The sequence below is a fragment of the Diplotaxodon limnothrissa genome, linkage group LG15 (genome assembly GCF_057381915.1).
Source record: "Diplotaxodon limnothrissa isolate DT_005_m linkage group LG15, D_limnothrissa_male_GT1.1, whole genome shotgun sequence".
NCBI classification, from domain to species: domain Eukaryota; kingdom Metazoa; phylum Chordata; class Actinopteri; order Cichliformes; family Cichlidae; genus Diplotaxodon; species Diplotaxodon limnothrissa.
Genome location: NC_140610.1, coordinates 21,775,643 through 21,796,260, shown reverse-complemented (window position 1 = coordinate 21,796,260; position 20,618 = coordinate 21,775,643). Strand labels below are relative to the sequence as shown.

The window sequence follows — 20,618 nt, the reverse complement described above, 5'->3', positions numbered from 1 at the left end:
AATTCCATGGCCCTGCAACTCCTTTAGATATAATGTGTAGCAAGCTAAGTGCTTTTGTCCTCTCTTTTTATCACCCCACCACAAAATAGTGTAAATTCTTCCCACAGTATCAAAAAAAATTACAGTTTTCAGAAACAGGTTTTCATTCATTCACATATAGGATAAATGTTATTTTATCTAACATACATTACAACAAAAAGATATTATAATATGTCAGCATACTGAAAAGTAATGAAGCATGTAAAAGGTCATATTTCTGTAATGATCCTCATCTTATTGAGAGAAAAATGGGAGCTGCTGCAGCTGGTGTTTTTCCATGCTTGCTTTATGTGGTCCTCAGTGTTGCTGTTTATAGAGACACAGCAGTCTCCTTGATAATCTAACATCCCTCTTGTTTTTTTTGTTATGATCATCACATTTAATTATTTACTATTAACTTTATCCTGTCGTTTTGGCAGAAGGGTCTAAATGTTAAAATAACTCATGTAAATGCACTTTAGGAGTCACATTTCCATGTATACAGGCTTGTTCCTTTATATTTCTGTAACTCTATAATTTCTATAATATGTTTTTGAATGCATCTGTTATCTTTGTACTGGCTGCAACTGTGAGTCACGTCTAAATAAACGAGACCCTTCAGAGCCACAGGGTCCTGAAAAAGCTGCTCCAGCATTAGTTTGAATTAGTTTGAAACATGTCATTTTTTGTCTGCTGCTGCTTTGAATGAGAGGCATAACATGTTTAGGCAATCCCTTCACATAAAACTTCCCGATAAACACATTTAATGTACTGATTTAGATTTGTTATGCATGCCAATGTCAGCAGCGCAGGTGCAGGTAAAGCTGATGATATTTGCTGTCAGTAGGTGGATGAAATATCTTCAGTCACATTGGAACATAAATGTCTGCACCTGCGTGTGCGTCACAGATTGACCCACACACATTGCCATCATTAGAAACCTTTGAGTTAACCAGACGCGGTTGTCGACAGGCTGACAAGATGACAGTTAAATGATGAAAGGATGCACGGCGAGATGATCAAATCAGTCAAAAACAGCATTCAGTTCCACCAAGACAGACAAGTCATATTTTTGGAAATGTTGTCAGCTGTTGTTTTCAGATGATGTGACGTTCCCTCTGCCAAGAACTGAGGACAACGGCACCTCGCGTCAGCTGAAATCGTCAAATCTTGATTTTTGTATTTATTTTTTTGGTCTGTTTTTTTTTGCGTGTCTGTTTTTGTGCAGGGATGCGTCAGGGGAACGATATTGGGACGACATACCGCTCTGCCATCTACACCTACACAAAGCAGCAGCTTGAGGAAGCTCTGGCCTCCAAAGAGCAATACCAGAAGGTACACGAATATATCTGTCATTTGTTTTTATGACTGGGTGATTTTAAATGCCTTGTTTTTGTCTCTTTGCCTTTAAACATCATATGCTGATTTCAGAAGCCTTTATTCTGGATTTGAAAAAAACCCAAATATGCTAAATGATGAAAAAGGCTGCACGGAGAGACATCCCATAAATATGGGATAGATAGTGACTAGAGGCCCGTTTCCCAATATGTAAAGTGAAACAACAGACTTTATTTCAAGCATATCTGGAACTAAAAGTAAAAGTCTTAAATGGTCTTATGGTCAGCAGGTGGTGACTCCTCTGGTTGTCTATATAAAAACTACTCTACTTCTCATGCCCACAATGCTCAAGTCTCAAGTCTCTGTTAGCTTGTTCTCCTTCCATGTGCTTCCATGGAAAGCCAAAGGCAGACAGAGCAGATCAATGGCAGATCAATGGCTATATATAACACTGATTATGTCAGAATGTTTGTTGAAGTGGGTTGCAAAGAGGATTGCAGATGCATAATAACTATAGTAACAGCTTAAGCAACATGGTATATGTGAGATTTGATAACTGGATGTGTAGAAGCATCTCATCAGCCATGAGTTGTCAGCTGCTGTGTGCTTGCACTGAAATGAGCTGATCTGCCGGGATTGTGGCTGAGATCAACACAAACTAGTCAGATTAACCATTTGTATTCGTATTCCTGCACAGATATGAAGAAACAGAAACATTTCAATTTTTTATGCATTCATTAAAAGAAACCCTCCAGCATATGATGTAAAGCCAGTAAAGCCCTGCATCCATGTAAGCGCACCCTTTGTCTCCTCATCCTCCATTTGGATTCTTTTTTCTTCCTCCTTGTTACTAACTTCCATTTACCAGCATCCCCCTCTGCTTCTCAGCCCTCTTTCTTGCCGTCTGTATCAGAGACTTTTGACTACAGTGTGTGAATACTGAAACATAATGGACCTGTCGGTGTGTACATGCAGCATTCTCCATATATTTCCATATGCTTTTAAAGTCTGCACACACAGAAGATGTTCACACGCTGCCTCTCTCAAACGCTCCTGCTGAGGCTTCTCCACCACCATCCCACCAAAGGGCTTGTTGCCATGGAAACTGACGAAGAAGAGGTTACTTTATTCTACTCTATTCTATTCTAGTGTAGTCTGGTCTTCATTAAAGGCCTTTTTTCACCCTGTTTGCCCTTCCTTTTCTTTCGGAAACCTTTTTTTTTTTCTCTCAGCAGAATTTGTCTCAGAATCAAGCACTTGAATGGGCTGAATGGAGTGCAGTCGTTGGGGTTTCATAATGGTTCTGGTTATGCTGTGGCTTTGTGCGTGTAACATGAATATCAAAAACAGCTCGTCCAGCAGAAGGGAGAAGTAATAATGTGGGAGCATTCATTAACAACAACCCAGTAGAGAGCCTAAGACATCAGAGTGGATTGGGAACATGGTGAGAGGTGGGGGATGAACCCTACTCTTACCATAACAACTGAAAAACATCAACTAATGGACATGTAATGATACTAAATTGTCCCGAAGTTAAGCTTCGTCCATACACAGAGAAGGCCAATGTGATTGTCTTTATTGTTTCATGTCAGAAATTGTGTTTGTACCAGTTTTCTTAGGCAGCTTTTCCCCAAAAGCATCTTGAGTTGAAGATAATCATAAAATGTATCTTGTGTTATATTTACTGGACATTTAGCATTAACTGGAGTAATAGTTGAAGCTTGCTGAGCTGAAAACAAATGTAAGAGGTTGTCAACTGATAGAATTTTTTTTCTTTTAAATTAATGTTTTGTTTCACAGAGCGCTGAGTTTAAATGTTAGGAGTTGAGTCCCATTAGGTGAACGCTGGAATTCGAGGTCATAACAAAGTACAGTGGGGCAAAAAAGTATTTAGTCAGCCACCGATTGTGCAAGTTCCCCCACTTAAAATGATGACAGAGGTCAGTAATTTGCACCAGAGGTACACTTCAACTGTGAGAGACAGAATGTGAAAAAAAAATCCATGAATCCACATGGTAGGATTTGTAAAGAATTTATTCGTAAATTAGGGTGGAAAATAAGTATTTGGTCACCTCAAACAAGGAAAATCTCTGGCTCTCACAGACCTGTAACGTCTTCTGTAAGAAGCTTTTCTGTCCCCCACTCGTTACCTGTATGAATGGCACCTGTTTGAACTCATCATCTGTATAAAAGACACCTGTCCACAGCCTCAAACAGTCAGACTCCAAACTCCGCCATGGCCAAGACCAAAGAGCTTTCGAAGGACACCAGGAAAAGTATTGTAGACCTGCACCAGACTGGGAAGAGTGAATCTACAATAGGCAAGCAGCTTGGTGTGAAAAAATCAACTGTGGGAGCAATCATCAGAAAATGGAAGACATACAAGACCACTGATAATCTCCCTCGATCTGGGGCTCCACGCAAGATCTCATCCCGTGGGGTCAAAATGATCATGAGAACGGTGAGCAAAGATCCCAGAACCACACGGGGGGACCTGGTGAATGACCTGCAGAGAGCTGGGACCAAAGTAACAAAGGTCACCATCAGTAACACACTACAACGGCAGGGAATCAAATCCCGCAGTGCCAGACGTGTTCCGCTGCTGAAGCCAGTGCATGTCCAGGCCCGTCTGAAGTTTGCCAGAGAGCACATGGATGATACAGCAGAGGATTGGGAGAATGTCATGTGGTCAGATGAAACCAAAGTAGAACTTTTTGGTATAAACTCAACTCGTCGTGTTTGGAGGAAGAAGAATACTGAGTTGCATCCCAAGAACACTATACCTACTGTGAAGCATGGGGGTGGAAACATCATGCTATGGGGCTGTTTTTCTGCCAAGGGGACAGGACGACTGATCCGTGTTAAGGACAGAATGAATGGGGCCATGTATCGTGAGATTTTGAGCCAAAACCTCCTTCCATCAGTGAGAACTTTGAAGATGAAACGAGGCTGGGTCTTCCAACATGACAATGATCCAAAACACACCGCCCGGGCAACAAAGGAGTGGCTCCGTAAGAAGCATTTGAAAGTCCTGGAGTGGCCTAGCCAGTCTCCAGACCTCAACCCCATAGAAAATCTGTGGCGGGAGTTGAAAGTCCGTGTTGCTCGGCGACAGCCCCAAAACATCACTGCTCTCGAGAAGATCTGCATGGAGGAATGGGCCAAAATACCAGCTACTGTGTGTGCAAACCTGGTAAAGACCTATAGTAAACGTTTGACCTCTGTTATTGCCAACAAAGGTTATGTTACAAAGTATTTAGTTGTATTTTTGTTATTGACCAAATACTTATTTTCCACCCTGATTTACGAATAAATTCTTTACAAATCCTACCATGTGGATTCATGGATTTTTTTTTCACATTCTGTCTCTCACAGTTGAAGTGTACCTCTGGTGCAAATTACTGACCTCTGTCATCATTTTAGGTGGGGGAACTTGCACAATCGGTGGCTGACTAAATACTTTTTTGCCCCACTGTAAAGTAAACCTATTTAATGTCTGTAAGGGCTGATAAAAGGGCAGAATTGACAGTATTGCTGTCACATATCTTCAGACACTTAGCTGAAAAACACGGGATCTATAAGAAAGAAAAAATAATTGCATATAAATTAATAACTGATTTAGATTTTTGTGTAGCAGGCTGATAAAATGCAGCTGGACAAGACGAGACAGGGCTGCAAGAGACAGGCACACTTGGGCCGTACGATTAATTGAATTTGAATCTTGATCAAGACTTTGGCTTTCCACAGTTAAGTGAACACGATCGAGTAATATTCAAAATGCATGCTCTGCCAATAGACTGCAGATCTAACGTGTTAACCACAGTGGTTCCCTGCATCCTGCAGCATAAAGTTTCCGCAATCAGGAACACGACATCAAACAACAGATATACAACAAAACTCAAATGTCTGGAACGACAAGAGGCGGCGAGTTTGTCCCTCAAAGCAGATCGTCATCAGTTGTTTGGAAATGCTTTGGCTTTATGGCCAGCGAGGTTAACCAAGGACACATTGAAATCACTAACCAGTCACCAAAGTTATGTATACAATAAACATGGTGAGTAACAAAGGCTTCAGGAACATAGTGAACTTACCGGCTGTATAGTTTTTCAAAAGCAGAAATTAGTGTTGTTTTTACACGACGGTGCAATAAAAACATTTTTGTGTCCATTTGAATAATAAATCAAAATGTGATCACTATGTATTTCCTTACCATTCTGTACAGTCAGTGTGTGTTGAATAAGATAACAGAGTCGTTGCAAAGATTCAGTTAAATGAGGATTTTACTGGGCAGGATGCAAATTGATCCAGATATGAGTGGAAAATGGTTCAACTTTCATCAAAACATTTGCTGGAGTGAGGCTGGAGGCACATAACAAAATGAAATGAAGTTTTTGTCAAGTGGTTTTCCACTAGAGAAAAAAAAATCTTATTATGGGCTGAAGACCCAGCCAGCCCACTTTTTATTTATTTATTTTGTGGAAATTGAGTCACCATTTTTAACAATGGACAGACATTGTAGGTGAGTGACAAACAGGTAGATGGTGACTTGTTTGCCTGCAGGCTTTTAGCACATTATTGCAAATATTCACTCGAGTCAAACAGAATCACTAGAGCAGCTTATGGATATTTCACACATGTAAGATTTGTTGTATGCCAGATGTTATAAACACAAGTTTTAGATCCTAATATTTCATGGATTCCAGAGGGATGCAGAACCAGTGGGAAAATGCAGTTGGCTGTGGTTTAATGTGACTCCCTCTTCGATATTACACAATTGCATTCAAGATAATATGTATATGATGCATTTTTCCTTGCAGATCTAATACAATGGGCATGTCCTTGTTAAAAGAGATAAAACTATGGTGAGGTCTCCTTGTTTTATTCCCAAGCTAACTTCTTTGTTTCGAATGCTCAAACATAGGTTTGCAAACTTGTGTGTGAATAAATACAACCCCCACCTGGCAAGGCGGGAAACAAAAACCTCGATGCCAACACTTCCACTAATACACAGATATATCAAAATGTAGCCGTCTGCCACGGCATTAATGTGTTACACACTCCACTTATGTCCAGAAGCTCTTTCTTATCTGTTGCTGTGTGACCTTTTTCTCAGCACCCGCTTCTTCCAAAAATGTAAATGTGTTTTAGACATCTTTGGATTTAAAAAATTAACCATTTGGATTGACATTTTATTTGACTGTGAAATGGTTAAAATCAGACAGCCACACAACATCCCAGCCAGGAATATATTTTTAAGAAAACATTTGGTTTCACCATTTACATATATATAGATATAAATTATGTTTCTCATAGGATTACGTTTCTGTGTCTTGCATGGTGAACTTACCTGTTTGAGCCTCTGTGACACTGAAAAGCTCTTGTTCTCAGATGCTGAGGTGGCATGGTGGTGCAGTGGTTAGCACTGTTACTTCACAGCAACAAGAATGTGCGTTAGGTCGTGCTGGCTGTCACATGATTTTGCAGAAGTGTTGAGGAGGCAGATATTTCATATGTGTCATTGGGAGACGATGTTTTTTCACCCTTTAGTTTGAACCAGATGTTAACAAAGTTGTCCTTTATAGACACGCTTTTGCTGGGTGGGAAATTTCTCTCTGCTGCAGCACTAAGCACAAGACCTGTTGTGACTTTTCATCATGGCTTTCCCCAATTCCTTCAGAACTCCTTACACATCCAAGACTATACTCAATGTTGATATTAAACTTAAACTTCACCTGCCCTGTAATATATGTTTCAGGTTATTGTTTCCTGTATTTTATTTCATTATGTGAAGTATTTCTTAGGCTCTCAAAAAGCCCTGTTTTAATAATATGTCTTATTAATAGCATTTTTATATTATTTTTTACTTCCTCCATTTACATTGTCGAGTAATTACAGAGACATTTGATGGATGGATAGATTCCTCTATAAAAATCTCTTTTAGGTTTTGTTTCCTCTCTCATTTTTTTTCTCACCAGATTGGCCACCCCACCTCTCCCATCTGTGTGTGTGTGTGTGTGTGTGTGTGTGTGTGTGTGTGTGTGTGTGTGTGTGTGTGTGTGCGTGTGCGTGCGTGCGTGTGTGTGTGTGCAAGCAGTTGGCCTATAGCAAACAGACTCCATGCCAAACCATCTGGGTCTTAAATCTGTCCTCCACGAAAATCCCTTTAGTTGCAAAATAACGCACACACACGTATACATACACTGAAGGTTAGGTATTGGGTCTGCAGTCCTCCATATGTAATGTTTTACATAAAGCTGCAACAGTTTTAAGTTTAAGCATTCCCCTGCCAAAAATCAGGCTAAATTTGAATTATTTAGTGTCTTTTTCCCCCCTCCTCATTTTGAGATAGTAGATGCATCGTATTCCAGTGTTTACCTCTGTGCATTAAATTGGCACGCAATGGTACAGTGCTGTCTTTAAAATATTTATGAATTTATGCCCCCCCCACCAAAAAAAAAAAAATCTTGTTAAAGTCTTTGTCTCTGCATCCACAGTGGCTGTGGATGCTCACGCCAACCGCCTACTTTTTCTCTCTTCTTTCAAACAAAGCGAGAATGCAAACTGCATCACAGCACTGAGGAATTTCCCAGGACGTGCCTTTCAGACACAAACTGAATGTTTATTGCCTTATTCTACACGTGCAAGTATAAAAAATGTAGAGGGGAGAGCAATGCGGAGATAAAGTTTAGGCCAGGACTGGTGATAAAGAGAGATGAGAGGGTTAAAAGAGAAGAAAGAGTCTGGTTAATTTGGTGTCAGGGTATTGACTACTTTCGCTTCGCCGCCTGGCTTGATTGTATTGTTCACACAGAGAGTGATTGGGGAATTTGGTGTGTATATATGTGTGTGTAAGGTACAACAGCACTGCAGTAAATTACCTTGCAGGCGGCTGGTGGTTGAAAGCATGAAAGGAGCCTCCCCTTTCTTTTCTTGCCTCCTACCCATCATTAGGGTGTGCACTGCGTCTAAAATGGCAGGTGGAAGTGGTGTGTGTGTGTGTGTGTGTGTACCCGCGCACACTTGCATGCTCGCTTTATGTAATAATGTGTGCTCGGACTGTGGGTGCAAGCATGGGTGCTAAAGCAGTTTGTACTCATTGTTCTGGCACCTCTTTCTCTCTTGATGCACCTCTCTGGCTACATTTTCTTTTCATGAACATTCATATATCCACTTCTGAACACAAAATAGCTGTTTTCCCCTTTCCTATTTCCTTTTCTTTCCATTTCTTCTTTGTCTATGAAATCCCTTTCTAGTTCTTTTAACATGCCAGCTTCACCTTTTTTCATTCCTCTCTCTGTTTCATGGGTGCTTATCAGTGTTGTTCACGTTTTCCTGCTTTACCAGAGCAGTCAAGGTATTTGCATTCCAAATGAGCAATCTACTTCTCTGACATGCAAATTAATGGATGTGAATTATGCATTTATAGCAGGCTGCTAACAGCAGCAGGACCAGCACAAACAAATGCAATGAAACACAGTTAAAGATGCCACTACAGCAGCATAATGGAGAATGCAGCCATTTTGGGTATTACAGGTTTCCTCCTCGAGTTATTGTTAGCATGCATATTTTTGTCCAGTAACCAGTGTTTATTATCTCAGATGAAAGCTTGCCTTTTTGTGTGTGTGCGTGTTAAATAATCACAGTTGGCTTGAAAAGCGACTTTAAAAAAATTCAACCAGCAGATCATGAAAAGAACATATCACAATGAGTCATGATAGAAGGTTACTTAGAAGGAGATTTAGGTCTTTATGAGGTTTATCTTCCTCTCATGGAGCACAAAAAGGATATCGTCCATGGTTTACGTGAAGTGTGCAGGAAGCAGGACATGTTGACCTCATCCTCATCTGATGGTGATTGCTTTGTCTAACCAGAGCCATTCTAGGAGAGCCGTTACACTTCCATTAATCCCATTTGGGGTTCAGCAGGGGGTGCTATAGAGCTATAGAGCCCATGCTCAATGAGTAGGAGTAAATGGAGCTAAATGGCTAAAGTAATTATTTACATGTTTCTACAGAAAATAGCCCATATTTTATTTGAGTTTTCATAATTACAATATAAGTGTTTCTGATTTGAAATAAAACAACCTCATGCCCATTTAGTTTTTCTTACAGTGAAGCCAGCTTTGCGTATAAAACACCAGCATTCTGCCTAATGCATGCTGATTGATCAGTTATGATATTTACAATTCCCTCAATAGCACCCATTTCCGAATGAAAACGAAAACAGATGTTCGAAGTGTAGTTAAACCACAACAGAAACTTCCGAGCTCGCATAAGAAACAGCTGGTTGTGGTGGTTGATGGTGACTTCTATCAGAGTTAGCGGCTGCTCGAAATTCTCCACAGATGCTCATTTCGTCATTCGTCATCTGAAACTGGCAGAAGTTGTAAAGTAGCTCATGGTGCCGTGCATCCTTAATATTCACTGTAAGGTGTTTTACTGTAATCAAAACCTGTAAAAAGTCTAAAAATGCAACTGTCTGTTGCTTCATTTGTTGAAAACATGATGGACAATTCCAGAAGATGTTTTTAACATACATTCTTCAGTGGCTGATAAGGTCTGTTATCACAAAATTATATAAACATATAAATCTGTCAATGTTCACTCTGATAGTTTGATGATTGACTGTGCTGGAAATTGTACAAATTTCAAAAAGCTACTATGTTAATAAAGATTTGTCTTATCTTATCATTTTATATTTACTTAAAGATCAAGTCATTTCCCCCCCATAATTCTCACTATTTCAGCTGACTACATTCCTACTCTGCTCATGGTAATGTGATATTACACACATAAGTGTGTCAATGTGATTCTAAAATGATTCAGGTTGACATACAGCGCCTTCAGAAAATGTCTTGCGTAGTTCAGGGTTGCAGTGCATGTGTGGAAACATTTTTAATTTTAACAAAGCAGGCAAGAGGTAAACAGGAAGCCACACAGCCTTACAGGTAGCACTGATTAGACAGTTTGTCATCGAGCATCATTAAGACCTGATGTGGAGAAATGAAAATCTGGTTATTGGCTTCAGGTTTCGTTGCACTTTAAAGCCCCTGATGTATTTGGTTTTGCAAATAACTCATACAGAAATGATTCATTGTGAGCTCTATTAGTATTATTTGACCCCACATAAACCACAGGTTATAATAATACCAGGGAGATGATGTAAAGCAGTTTGAGTGCAGAATTCAGACACAGCAGACTCCAGCTTTGACTGTTTTTGACTGTCTGGTTGTGACGTGCTGAAACTCATGGTTACCATGTTACCATGGTTACAAAAAGATTTCACATAAATATATGCATACATAAATATATACACACTTATTGATAAGATTGCATCGCAAACAGTTCAGATTCACCACAGAGATCACACGGGAGGATTGTCTTGTAACCCCATAGTTGATCGGCGCTTTCGCACAACAAACAGCGACTCTCTTTTTCAACTGGTCTCCATAGCAGAGTATGAGTGACAGCTCTTACACCAGCTCAGAAAAAGAGCCATAAGCACCATTGTTACCATGTGAGTTAAATGTGAACGCTAATTGTTTTGCAGTGTGTAGTGTATCACAGTGTCAGTACAAAAATCAAAATTAATAATATATAACATTAATATAACAACATCAACAAAAAGCAAGGACATGAACCAACTGGACCCCAGGGTGGTTTTCATTGTCTTGTTTCTCTTTGTGGTTCTTTAATGACGTTTGTTTGTTTTGTTGCACAGTGCTTTGTGACTACATGTCTTTGAAAAGCACCTTAAAAATGAACTTTCCAGACTTAGTTACCATTTAACTAAGTCTGGAAAGTAGCCGGCATCATGCTCCGTCTGTCACCCACCGTGTTTTCCTCCTGTTTCATGTAGTTTATCTTGCCCACTCTGGGGGGCCGTGCTGCTGGCTGAGATATTGTCAAAGAGTATATTTGTATGGTAAAATGTGGGAGGATTACTAAAACTTGACACTTAAAAGTCTTTTGCATCAATTCCATTCAACAGTTATCTGATTGCAAATTTCCTAATGTGTTCAAGAATGAATGAAACCTCAGGGGAAACGTGGTCGTGTTGTCCTTTTACATTTGTTCATCCCTTTTTCTATCACAGTAACTGTTAACGTTGTTATCTGTTATTTGTTGTGCTGTTCTGTTTGGGTTTCAGCAGGGATGCATTCATCATCCCCACATATATTGACATGATATGATATGTTGACATTGTGGAGGACTATAAATACCCTGGAGTACACATTGACAATAAACTGGACTGGGCTAAAAACACCACAGCACTTTACAGGAAGGGCCAGAGTCGTCTCTATTTTTTGAGGCGACTGAGGTCCTTCAACATCTGCCAGAAAATGCTGAGGATTTTCTATGAGTCTGTGGTGGCCAGTGCGATCCTCTATGCTGTTGCATGCTGGGGGAGCAGGCTGAGGGTCGCAGATGCCAACAGACTTAATAAACTGATCCGTAAGGCCAGCAATGTTGTGGGGATGGAGCTGGACTCCCTCAAGGTGGTGTCGGAGAGGCGGATGCTGTCCAAGATAAAGACAATGTTGGATAACACCTCCCACCCACTCCATGACATGTTGGTCAGTCACAGGAGCTCGTTCAGTGAGAGACTGAGATTACCGAAAAGCACCACTGAACGACACAGGAAATCATTCCTGCCTGTGGCCATCTCCCTGTACAACGCATCCACTTAACACACTGTTTGCTGCTACAACTACACGTTTCTTTTCCAAATATTTATTTATAAGTGACTTATGTATGTATGTATGTATATATATGTATATATTGTACTATTCTTAGTTAGCGTATTGTCTGTCTTGTCTTAATGTTGGTTTAAAATGGAGCACTGTAACAAAAAATAATTTCCCCCAGGGATCAATAAAGTATTCTGATTCTGATTCTGATTCTGATATATCAACACTTCTCTTTTTGAGCCACACATTTCTAATGAGGCGTTTGTTTACCTTCGGCAGTTGGATAAAGAATAAAAATGCTGTATATAAAGTGGGACACCTGGTCACCCTCGGCTGAAGCCAATTTTTCAGAGTTTCCGGTGTAGCCAGCAGATATCTGGGCCAAGATTTCCATTTCCACCCACTGGTCATTGTTTACAAATGCAGATAAATAATTAAAAGCTAAATCATTGTCATTCGATAGCCAATAGTTGTCAGATGCATCTTGGCAAATGCCATCTGTCTTGTTCTCTAAACACAGATTGTTTGCCAGCAGTCGACCAAAGCCTGCTCAAAGGCAACTGGTCAATAGTACTTCCACTACAAACACAACCCTTAAAGCTTCTGGAACAAAACATTTGCCTCTTGCCTACAGATTCTGCATATTCATATACAGAATCATTTGTCCTGGCAACACTTTCCCAATCACTTAACAAAGGTCACGAAAGACGTCAGACTGTGATCGGTCAGCAGTCAGTCATGTCTCACGGCCAAGTCATGGTAAGAATTCCTGAAAAAAATGTCAGAACCTAAAAAAAAATCGAATTTATGGAACTGTGAGCACACAGCTCCCTTTACAGATCACAATCAACTTCAAAATGTTCACACATAGTCCGCCCACTACACTCCCACAACCAATGGTCAATGCAAGTCACTCATGAATATTGATGTGCACATTGTTCCTGTGGAGAACAGAAGCAGTGTTAGAAACAAAACATAGTTTGAGAGGCTGATAGCTGCCAGAGCTTTTAATCCACTTGGTGTTTGTAATTCTACTGTAGGCGCCGAGATACAATCTCACACTCGGTAAGTAAAATAACAATTCCAAGATCTCCACTTGCTGATTCAAGGTAATTCCTTTATTTCTGAACGTGGCTGAGATTTAAAATCAGGATATTAAGATAAGATAAGATAAGATAACCTTTATTAGTCCCACACGTGGGAAATTTGTTTTGTCACAGCAGGAAGTGGACAGTGCAAAAGTTATGACGCAAAAATTAGAATACAATAAGAATAAATACAGTACACAACTGTACAGAATAGAATAAAATAATATACTATATACAGTAGAATAAAATAGAATAAAAATATACAATAAGATAAAAATAGAATACGAATGCTATATACAACTGAGTAAAAATACAACGATGCCAGGAAAGATTATTGCACTTAGTGTTATTGCACATGTGTGGATGTGTGTGTTTGTTCAGTTAAAGTCTTTGTTGTGGAGTCTGACAGCAGTGGGGAGGAAAGACCTGCGAAATCTCTCCGTCCCACACCGTGGGTGCCGCAGTCTCCCACTGAAGGAGCTGCTCAGTGCTGTCACAGTCTGCTGCATGGGGTGGGAGACGTTGTCCAACAGGGATGACAGCTATTAGATATTTGGGGTTACTGTAAAAGAACCAGACTTTCCCGAATCTGCAGCTTGATGCATCCATATATGTAAGTACAGGTGTGACAAAATATGGTTTTACTTGAGCCTGTCTTTCCCCACCAAGTATACTTGATAGCTTACTTAATATTATTCTTTTAGTCTTTTTTCCCCTTCTGTGTGAAAGAATAACGCCATTCACGATTCATTTAGTAGTCTTATTTTGAAAGTTCTGATGCTGATAACACTTCCTTTCTGTTTTTTTCTCTGCTGGCTGGTTCACTGGGCAGATTGCTCAGTTTTATTCAGCTGCTCTCCCAGAGAGGTTCTCGTCCTGCAGTCAGATGTACTCCAACTCCACCATCTGGGACTTCATCTGGCAATGGTAGTCCTTGTTCTGCTTTAGAGGTCTGCTCCAAACTGGAAGAACCGGGAGCAGGTGGAGATCTGGTTCATGCAGGGCAGAACAAGGACTACCAGTGCTTATTGCAGTTCAAGATGGTGGAGTTTGAGTTCGTATGAATGATAGGATAGAGAGGCAGCTAGTTATTTTGTCACAAATTACTTGGGAAATAAATGATTTTCAAAGGAGTCAATGAAAGCGTATTTTGGGGCATATACTGATGTAGAATCCATCCATAAAACTCTGGTTTCACTGACAGCAAATACTGATATTTTTAGTTTGTATCTCACCAGTTTAACTGACCAGAGCGACTGTGTCATGACTCCTTGTGGTGACTCTTATCACATGAGTGACAGTAATGTGAAGAAAACTGAACTAGCTTGCTGTAGAAAAGAAGAAAGTCACAGCAAGAAAATAAACTGGAGAGCATCAGACAGCAAACAGTCAGAGACAATCTGTCGATATCGTGTGGTGAATCCCACCCCTATATATCTTATGTTATGTTTGATATGACATAACTATAAACACTCAAAAGATAATTACAAGCTTCTAAAAATAAACCTGCCTACTGTACTTGTGAATCCAGCTCACCAGCCTGAATCACGAATGGCTGCAGCAGAAAAGAGAATCCCGTTCTGACTAACTGCTGCTGTGCTATACCTCCACCCTTCTTACTCAAATTAAATTGTGGTGTCAGTGCAGTCATGGTGGGGAATCTTCACAGGAAGCAATGAATCAAACAGCAGTGAGCAAACTGCATTAAGAGCAGAACTTGCCGGCGTCACATCTTTTGTGTCTTTGTTTTTGTTTTGTTTTTTGCTATAAAAGCTGCTTAAACCCTCTGGGTATGTTTGCTGACATTTTCTTCAACAACTGCCGAGTGCTGACGTCAATGAAGTTAAAATGGTTTGCAAACAATTACCTCTCACTAAGTATTAGAGGCACCAATGTGTGAAATTGCAGCTTTAGTTTGATTGTTTTTGTACTAAAAATAAAGTGAGAACTTTTTAGTATTTCCCCAAAGAGTTCTTTGTGTTCAAACTGGAAGTGCAGTCCAAACAGGGGCTTCACATTATACCTATTTGCCATATCATCAAAGTAATCGACTGGTAGATGTCAGCGCACCAATATATCCATTCAGACAGAAGCTGCTAGAAAGAATAGTCCTTAAGGACCTATTAAATGAACTATTGTGTTTTTCTTTATTTTCTCTCATATAAGATATGTGATAAAAAAAAAAAGTCATGACACTATGTCCATAAAATCATAAACCTTCCCTGATTTGAATTTGGCTGATTTCACATTCAAAGTAATCTTGTGTCCAGGCAGATGCCTTTGCAGCTGCTATTTTTAAGCCAATCCCTTTCTGACCGCTTGCACAAACAAACCTGAAGGTCATGTGGTCGTGATGAGAGATCTCAAGCTGTAGAGTCTGTGAGCATGCTGGTTTTTCCAGCATTCATGGAATTGAATGCACCGTGAATGTATCCTGCAGGGAGAAACTTGAAAGGAGAAGTATTTTAATGCACATATACCACCACGTAGTACATTAAATAGTAGATGCTTTTGTTTTGCTATACCAACACAATGTCTGCTTACCACCTGGATCTGGTTTTCATTTGGGTGTAATGGTGGGTTACTGAGTAGTACTGTTGCCTTCCAGCAAGAAGATTCTGAGTTTAAACCCTTATTTGGAAAGTTCAGTGTGGAATTTGCATGCTCTGCCTGTGCCTGTGTGGTGATTCCTCCCAAAGACATGCTTGTTGGGTATATTGGGATTCTAAACTCGCTGTTGATGTGGCCTAGAAAAGAGCTACACGAGTGCCAGTTTATCCCTGTTTTGCTTTTTCTTCCCGAAAATGAAAATCAAGTTGATGGACAACCTTTTTACTGAACCATATTCAAAAACATGGAACATGACTCCTACCAAGTGATATAAAACTGGCAGCTGCTTTGGAAATCATCCCGAAGAACCCTGTAAGACGGCCTTGGAGATAGCCATTAATTACTATCTGCAGTATTGCTTGTTTGTATGGTACTAACAGTATAAATTCCTGAGGGCTACCCGTCAGCAACCTACTAGATGGACACATGAATTTGAAAATTCCAGGTGACATCCCTTCACCTCATTCTTGAGTTATTGCATTCACAAATTTGGGTGTCCACACTTCCTGCCCACCCACCAGCCGGGTGACAACAATACCCCACCAGCCTTTTACAGCTAAGAGGTTAAAAATGTATGCAAATGTAATACACTTGGCAGTAAAGGGTCAAGGCTAATGAAAACCTACCCTCCTCATCTAAGCACATAAAAAGAGACGCATGACAAAATGTTAACGGCTAGACTTCAATTTATCAAACACAAATGTCATTGGGAATTTCTTTGGGATGAGTTTTTTTTTCTAATTCCTGGTTTTAAAGGCCCAAACTAACCTGAATCAGAATAAATTGATGGCTTTCAGGAACTGTAACCCAATCATTTAAACCAATCTTGTACCATTACACTCTGGCTGTTGCTTGTCAAGGCCCAGTATCAATGAAACTGCATTCAGACCAGAGCAGAAGGACCCTGCTGTGCTTCAGGTCCAGGTCACCTATTTGAGGCCTTTGGGTCTTTGGCTAATGACAAAAACACTGCATGGGGGAATAAAAGCAGGGAAGGACGATGGATGCAATCGCCAAGCTAAACACTGATGAAGCGTGTAGTTACATGATGTTGAATCAAAGTGCTTTATTTTCCAATAAGTATCAATATGTCTGTGAAGCTCATGGTACTTAAATAAGAAATATAATATTCAGTAAAAGGACTAGATGTTATATTAGCAATAAAACTATCAAGAGTAAAACATTTTACTGTCGCATTTTTTCATTGAATATCATTAATTACAAATGTCGGAAAATACAGATTTTTTAAAAGATTTGTGTTTTTATTTCACTGTGTTTATAACATTATCAAGTAGAAAAAGCCACATAAGCCATAAAATCACAGGATATGGAGCATATAATCAAACTGTGGATTATAGTATGTTTCCATTCAGAATGTTCTGAAGCACTGAGTGCTTAAATAATTAACCTCATTGTGTGGCTTTCAAATAAAATTTTAACCAAATAAACATGGAGGGAGTTTGACATAAATAAACCAAATCCAGCCTTCGTGAAGATCCCGAGTTGAACCATGAAAAATTGCTCTGTTTTATGATTATTTAGGTTAATTAGCATAAACCTAGTGCAGTGGCTACAGGGGCTCTGGGTTTGTATTCCTTTTAGCAGCTTTCATGTCAGGAAGAATAACAGCAGCTCTGCAGATAAAAGGCTAAACCTGTAAATGTTCTGCCAAATTTATGTCTCCCAACATCTACCGTAGGGTGCGATCCAATAAAAAGCCTCATGATGTCTGTGCACATGCTAAAAACACACACACATCCCTCCATCAGAAGCAAAAGTTTCATCGTCTTCATGCCTACCGTTTCTCTGTCTTTTATTTAACCCACACGCCATCTGGTTGAGTAATTTTTATCACAAGGAGGAGAGGGTGTCATCACCAAATGATTACACACTGAATGCGTGTGAGCGCATTGTCTGTTTTGTAGGTACCGCCCCACCTGGAGCTGAATAAACACATTCAAGAGAGACAAGATGCTAATAAGTACCTGCAGAAAACAACCTTGATAAGATGAGTTCTGCTCAAAGTCAAATCATTCTTGCAGTTAAATTGGTTCGGTGCAGACTAACAAGAATATTTTTATTGATGAATGGTGGGAAACTCAGTCTCAGCATCTATCCCTCCTGAGTTTGAGGAACCTGATGACTCTAACTTATTTTATAAATCCAGTCGAATTTATTAGAGTCAGTGTGTGATTGTCACCATATCTGTTTTTGCTGAACTGAATTGTGTCTCTGGGGTAATGTACTGTATATGATTTGCACTGCTAATATGAGATTATTTCAGTGAATTTCAACTTTTTTGTTTCCATGTCACACAAAAGGGCAAACCAAAGTCTCTGAGTACACAAGTTTTCATATCTGCAGAAAATAATCTCTTGAGCAGCTAGAAAGATATGCTTTTTTGTTTGCATGGTCAGATAAAGGCACTCTTGAGCATTACAAACTTTTTTTTTCCTTTGCAGGATGTTCTCCGTCACCTCGTCTCTCTGCCTGTTGTTTGTCTTCACTGCTCTTTTGAAGCAGGCAAAGTTTCTTTCAGAAAGGACTTTTGGTTTCTAAGTTCCTCTTTAGCTCCCCTAGTACCACGTTAGTGTCGTTTAACGCCACCCAACAAAGGGTGCACCAAGTTTGAAGGCCGAGTTAACATCCCCAGTCTGTTTGAAGGAGTGTCAGTAAGAACATGATTTATAGATATACTATTTAAAATAAATTAACCAAAAAGTAATGAATTAAAGTAAGTGTTTGGGTCAGATAAAAGCTGCCTCAAGGTGGAAGATTTGGAAACCACTCAGTTGTACAAGTGGTTCTGTTTTGTCTGTTTTGTCTTTTTTTTAAAAAAAAGAAAGAAAACCGGCAGAGATCACTTTGCTGTTTTCAAGAAACGATCACAAACTGATTTGGATCCATCAGTTTGGGCAGGATGTGGATTAGCCTTGGACTGCTCATATATTCATGTTTTTCATTTCATAATGACCTGTCCAGTAATTTGTGATTTTTTTCTTTTCTTTTTTCCCCTCTGTCTTTTAGGTACTAACACAGGCAGGTCACGGTTCCATCACCACAGAAATTGCTGAGGCCAAGCAGTTCTACTATGCTGAGGACTACCATCAACAGTACCTGAGCAAAAACCCCGATGGATACTGTGGACTGGGAGGCACAGGTGTCGCGTGTCCGATGGGAATCAAGACGAAGGCCTAGACAGCCAAAAACAGCCGAGAAATATCTCTGATCTGTCTGCAAGGATGCCGCAATGGATCGATTTGAAAGAGAATATTCACTAATGCAAAAAGTTTTGTGTTTCAGATGGTTAAATTCCTACCATTTGACATATTTTATGGACTTTTTTTTTTTTTTTTTTACATCGGATTATAGTCCACATTTATCTGATGATTTTTTTTTAAGGATCAGTACCTGCCAGATGTCACCCTCTGACACAACATAAACTTTGAAAGCCAGTAAAGACTCCTCACAGTCTTTTGAAAAAATCTTTTGAAAAAGGTGTAGTCCAAAAAAAGTTCTGCGACACATAATCAATGATGAAATGCTGAGTAATTTCATGCATCCTGAAAAGGTGGTGTTTAAAATGAAATCTTGTCAGAGAGCAGTGAAATCCTGCACAGCATTAAGAATTGTTAGTGTGTGGAGTGCTTTTTCACTGTAGTAGTTTGTTTAATCAGCTCTTATAATTTGCAACTGCTTTGGGAAAATTATACGTTTGTTGCTTAAGTTCCTTTAAAAACATATTTGAGAGTGGGCTGCTGTCTAAAGACTAAAAGGAATAAAACAGCTTGAGAACTTGCTGCGTCTTTTGTGTTTTATGACTTTTACACTGCCCCGTGTGTATACTACACATGCTTTTTTTTTTTTTTTTTTTCTAGATAAGAGTCATTCTTTACAGGTAAAGAAATCTCACCATTCCACAGCTGAAAGAAACTTAACAGGTCTGAACAACACAAACATATTACAGAGTGTCATCTTTTATTTAACAGAAATTAACCCAAGAATACAGGAGCGTGCTTCCATAGAAGCTAACAGGGTAAGTATTTGCTGCTAATTGTGAGCACCTCTATAAAAGCCAAAGCTTTGACAGTTTGCTGGTCTGGAGGATTCAGTTGTGTGTTAACACAATGCCACAGAGGATGGACATCAGTGACCTTAGAGAAGCAACTGTTGCTAACCATCAGTCTGAGAAGGGTTACAGTATAAGGTCATTTTCAAACAATTTAGTTGACCATTCTGCAGTGAGAAAGATTATTCATACTGTACATGTAAAACATTCAAGATAGTTGCCATTCTTGTCAGGAGTTGAGGTCAGAGAAACCCAAGAGCTACATCTCAGCAAACTCAGTTAAGGACGCTGAACTAGTACGGCTTGTTTGGAAGAGCTGCTATCAGAAAGTCTCTTCCCTCTCAAAAAAATAAAAATGCAGCAACACAGTTTAGGTTTCCAAAGCTGAATCTGAACAAACGACAAGACTTTGTCCTTTGGAATCAAATTGGAGATGTTTGGCCATAATGCGCAGTGCCACCAAACACAGCATACCAACACAAACACCCCACACCAACTGTCACAAGCGCAGTGGTGAAGGAAGGTCTGGTGATTTGGGCTTGTTTTGCTGCCACAGGATCTGTGCACCTTGCAGTGCTACATGAAGTCCTCTGTATACCAAAGTATTCTAGAGTCAAATATGTCTGCTAGCCAAAACTAAGTTGAAAGTAGGCCATGGAAGAGGACAGTGACTCCAAAAACACTGACAGATTTATAACAGAATGACTGAAAAAGAAAAGAATCAAGGTGTTGCAATGACCCACTTAAAGTCCAGACCTCAAACTGATTGAAATTCTATATCAGAACCTTAGAGTGTTGTGCATAA

At 39.7% G+C, this 20,618-nt stretch overlaps 1 protein-coding gene across 1 annotated transcript in view; it reads left to right on the top strand.

The window, feature by feature from the left end:
- Nucleotides 1–19,513, top strand: part of msraa (methionine sulfoxide reductase Aa) — a 61,402-nt gene extending 41,889 nt beyond the window's left edge. The window contains exons 5-6 of the mRNA XM_085372569.1: nucleotides 1,247–1,353; nucleotides 18,772–19,513. Coding sequence (XP_085228695.1) covers nucleotides 1,247–1,353; nucleotides 18,772–18,942 — 278 coding nt within the window. The 3' untranslated portion in view covers nucleotides 18,943–19,513. The remainder of the gene's footprint in view (nucleotides 1–1,246; nucleotides 1,354–18,771) is intronic.
- The last annotated feature ends 1,105 nt before the right edge of the window (nucleotides 19,514–20,618 follow it).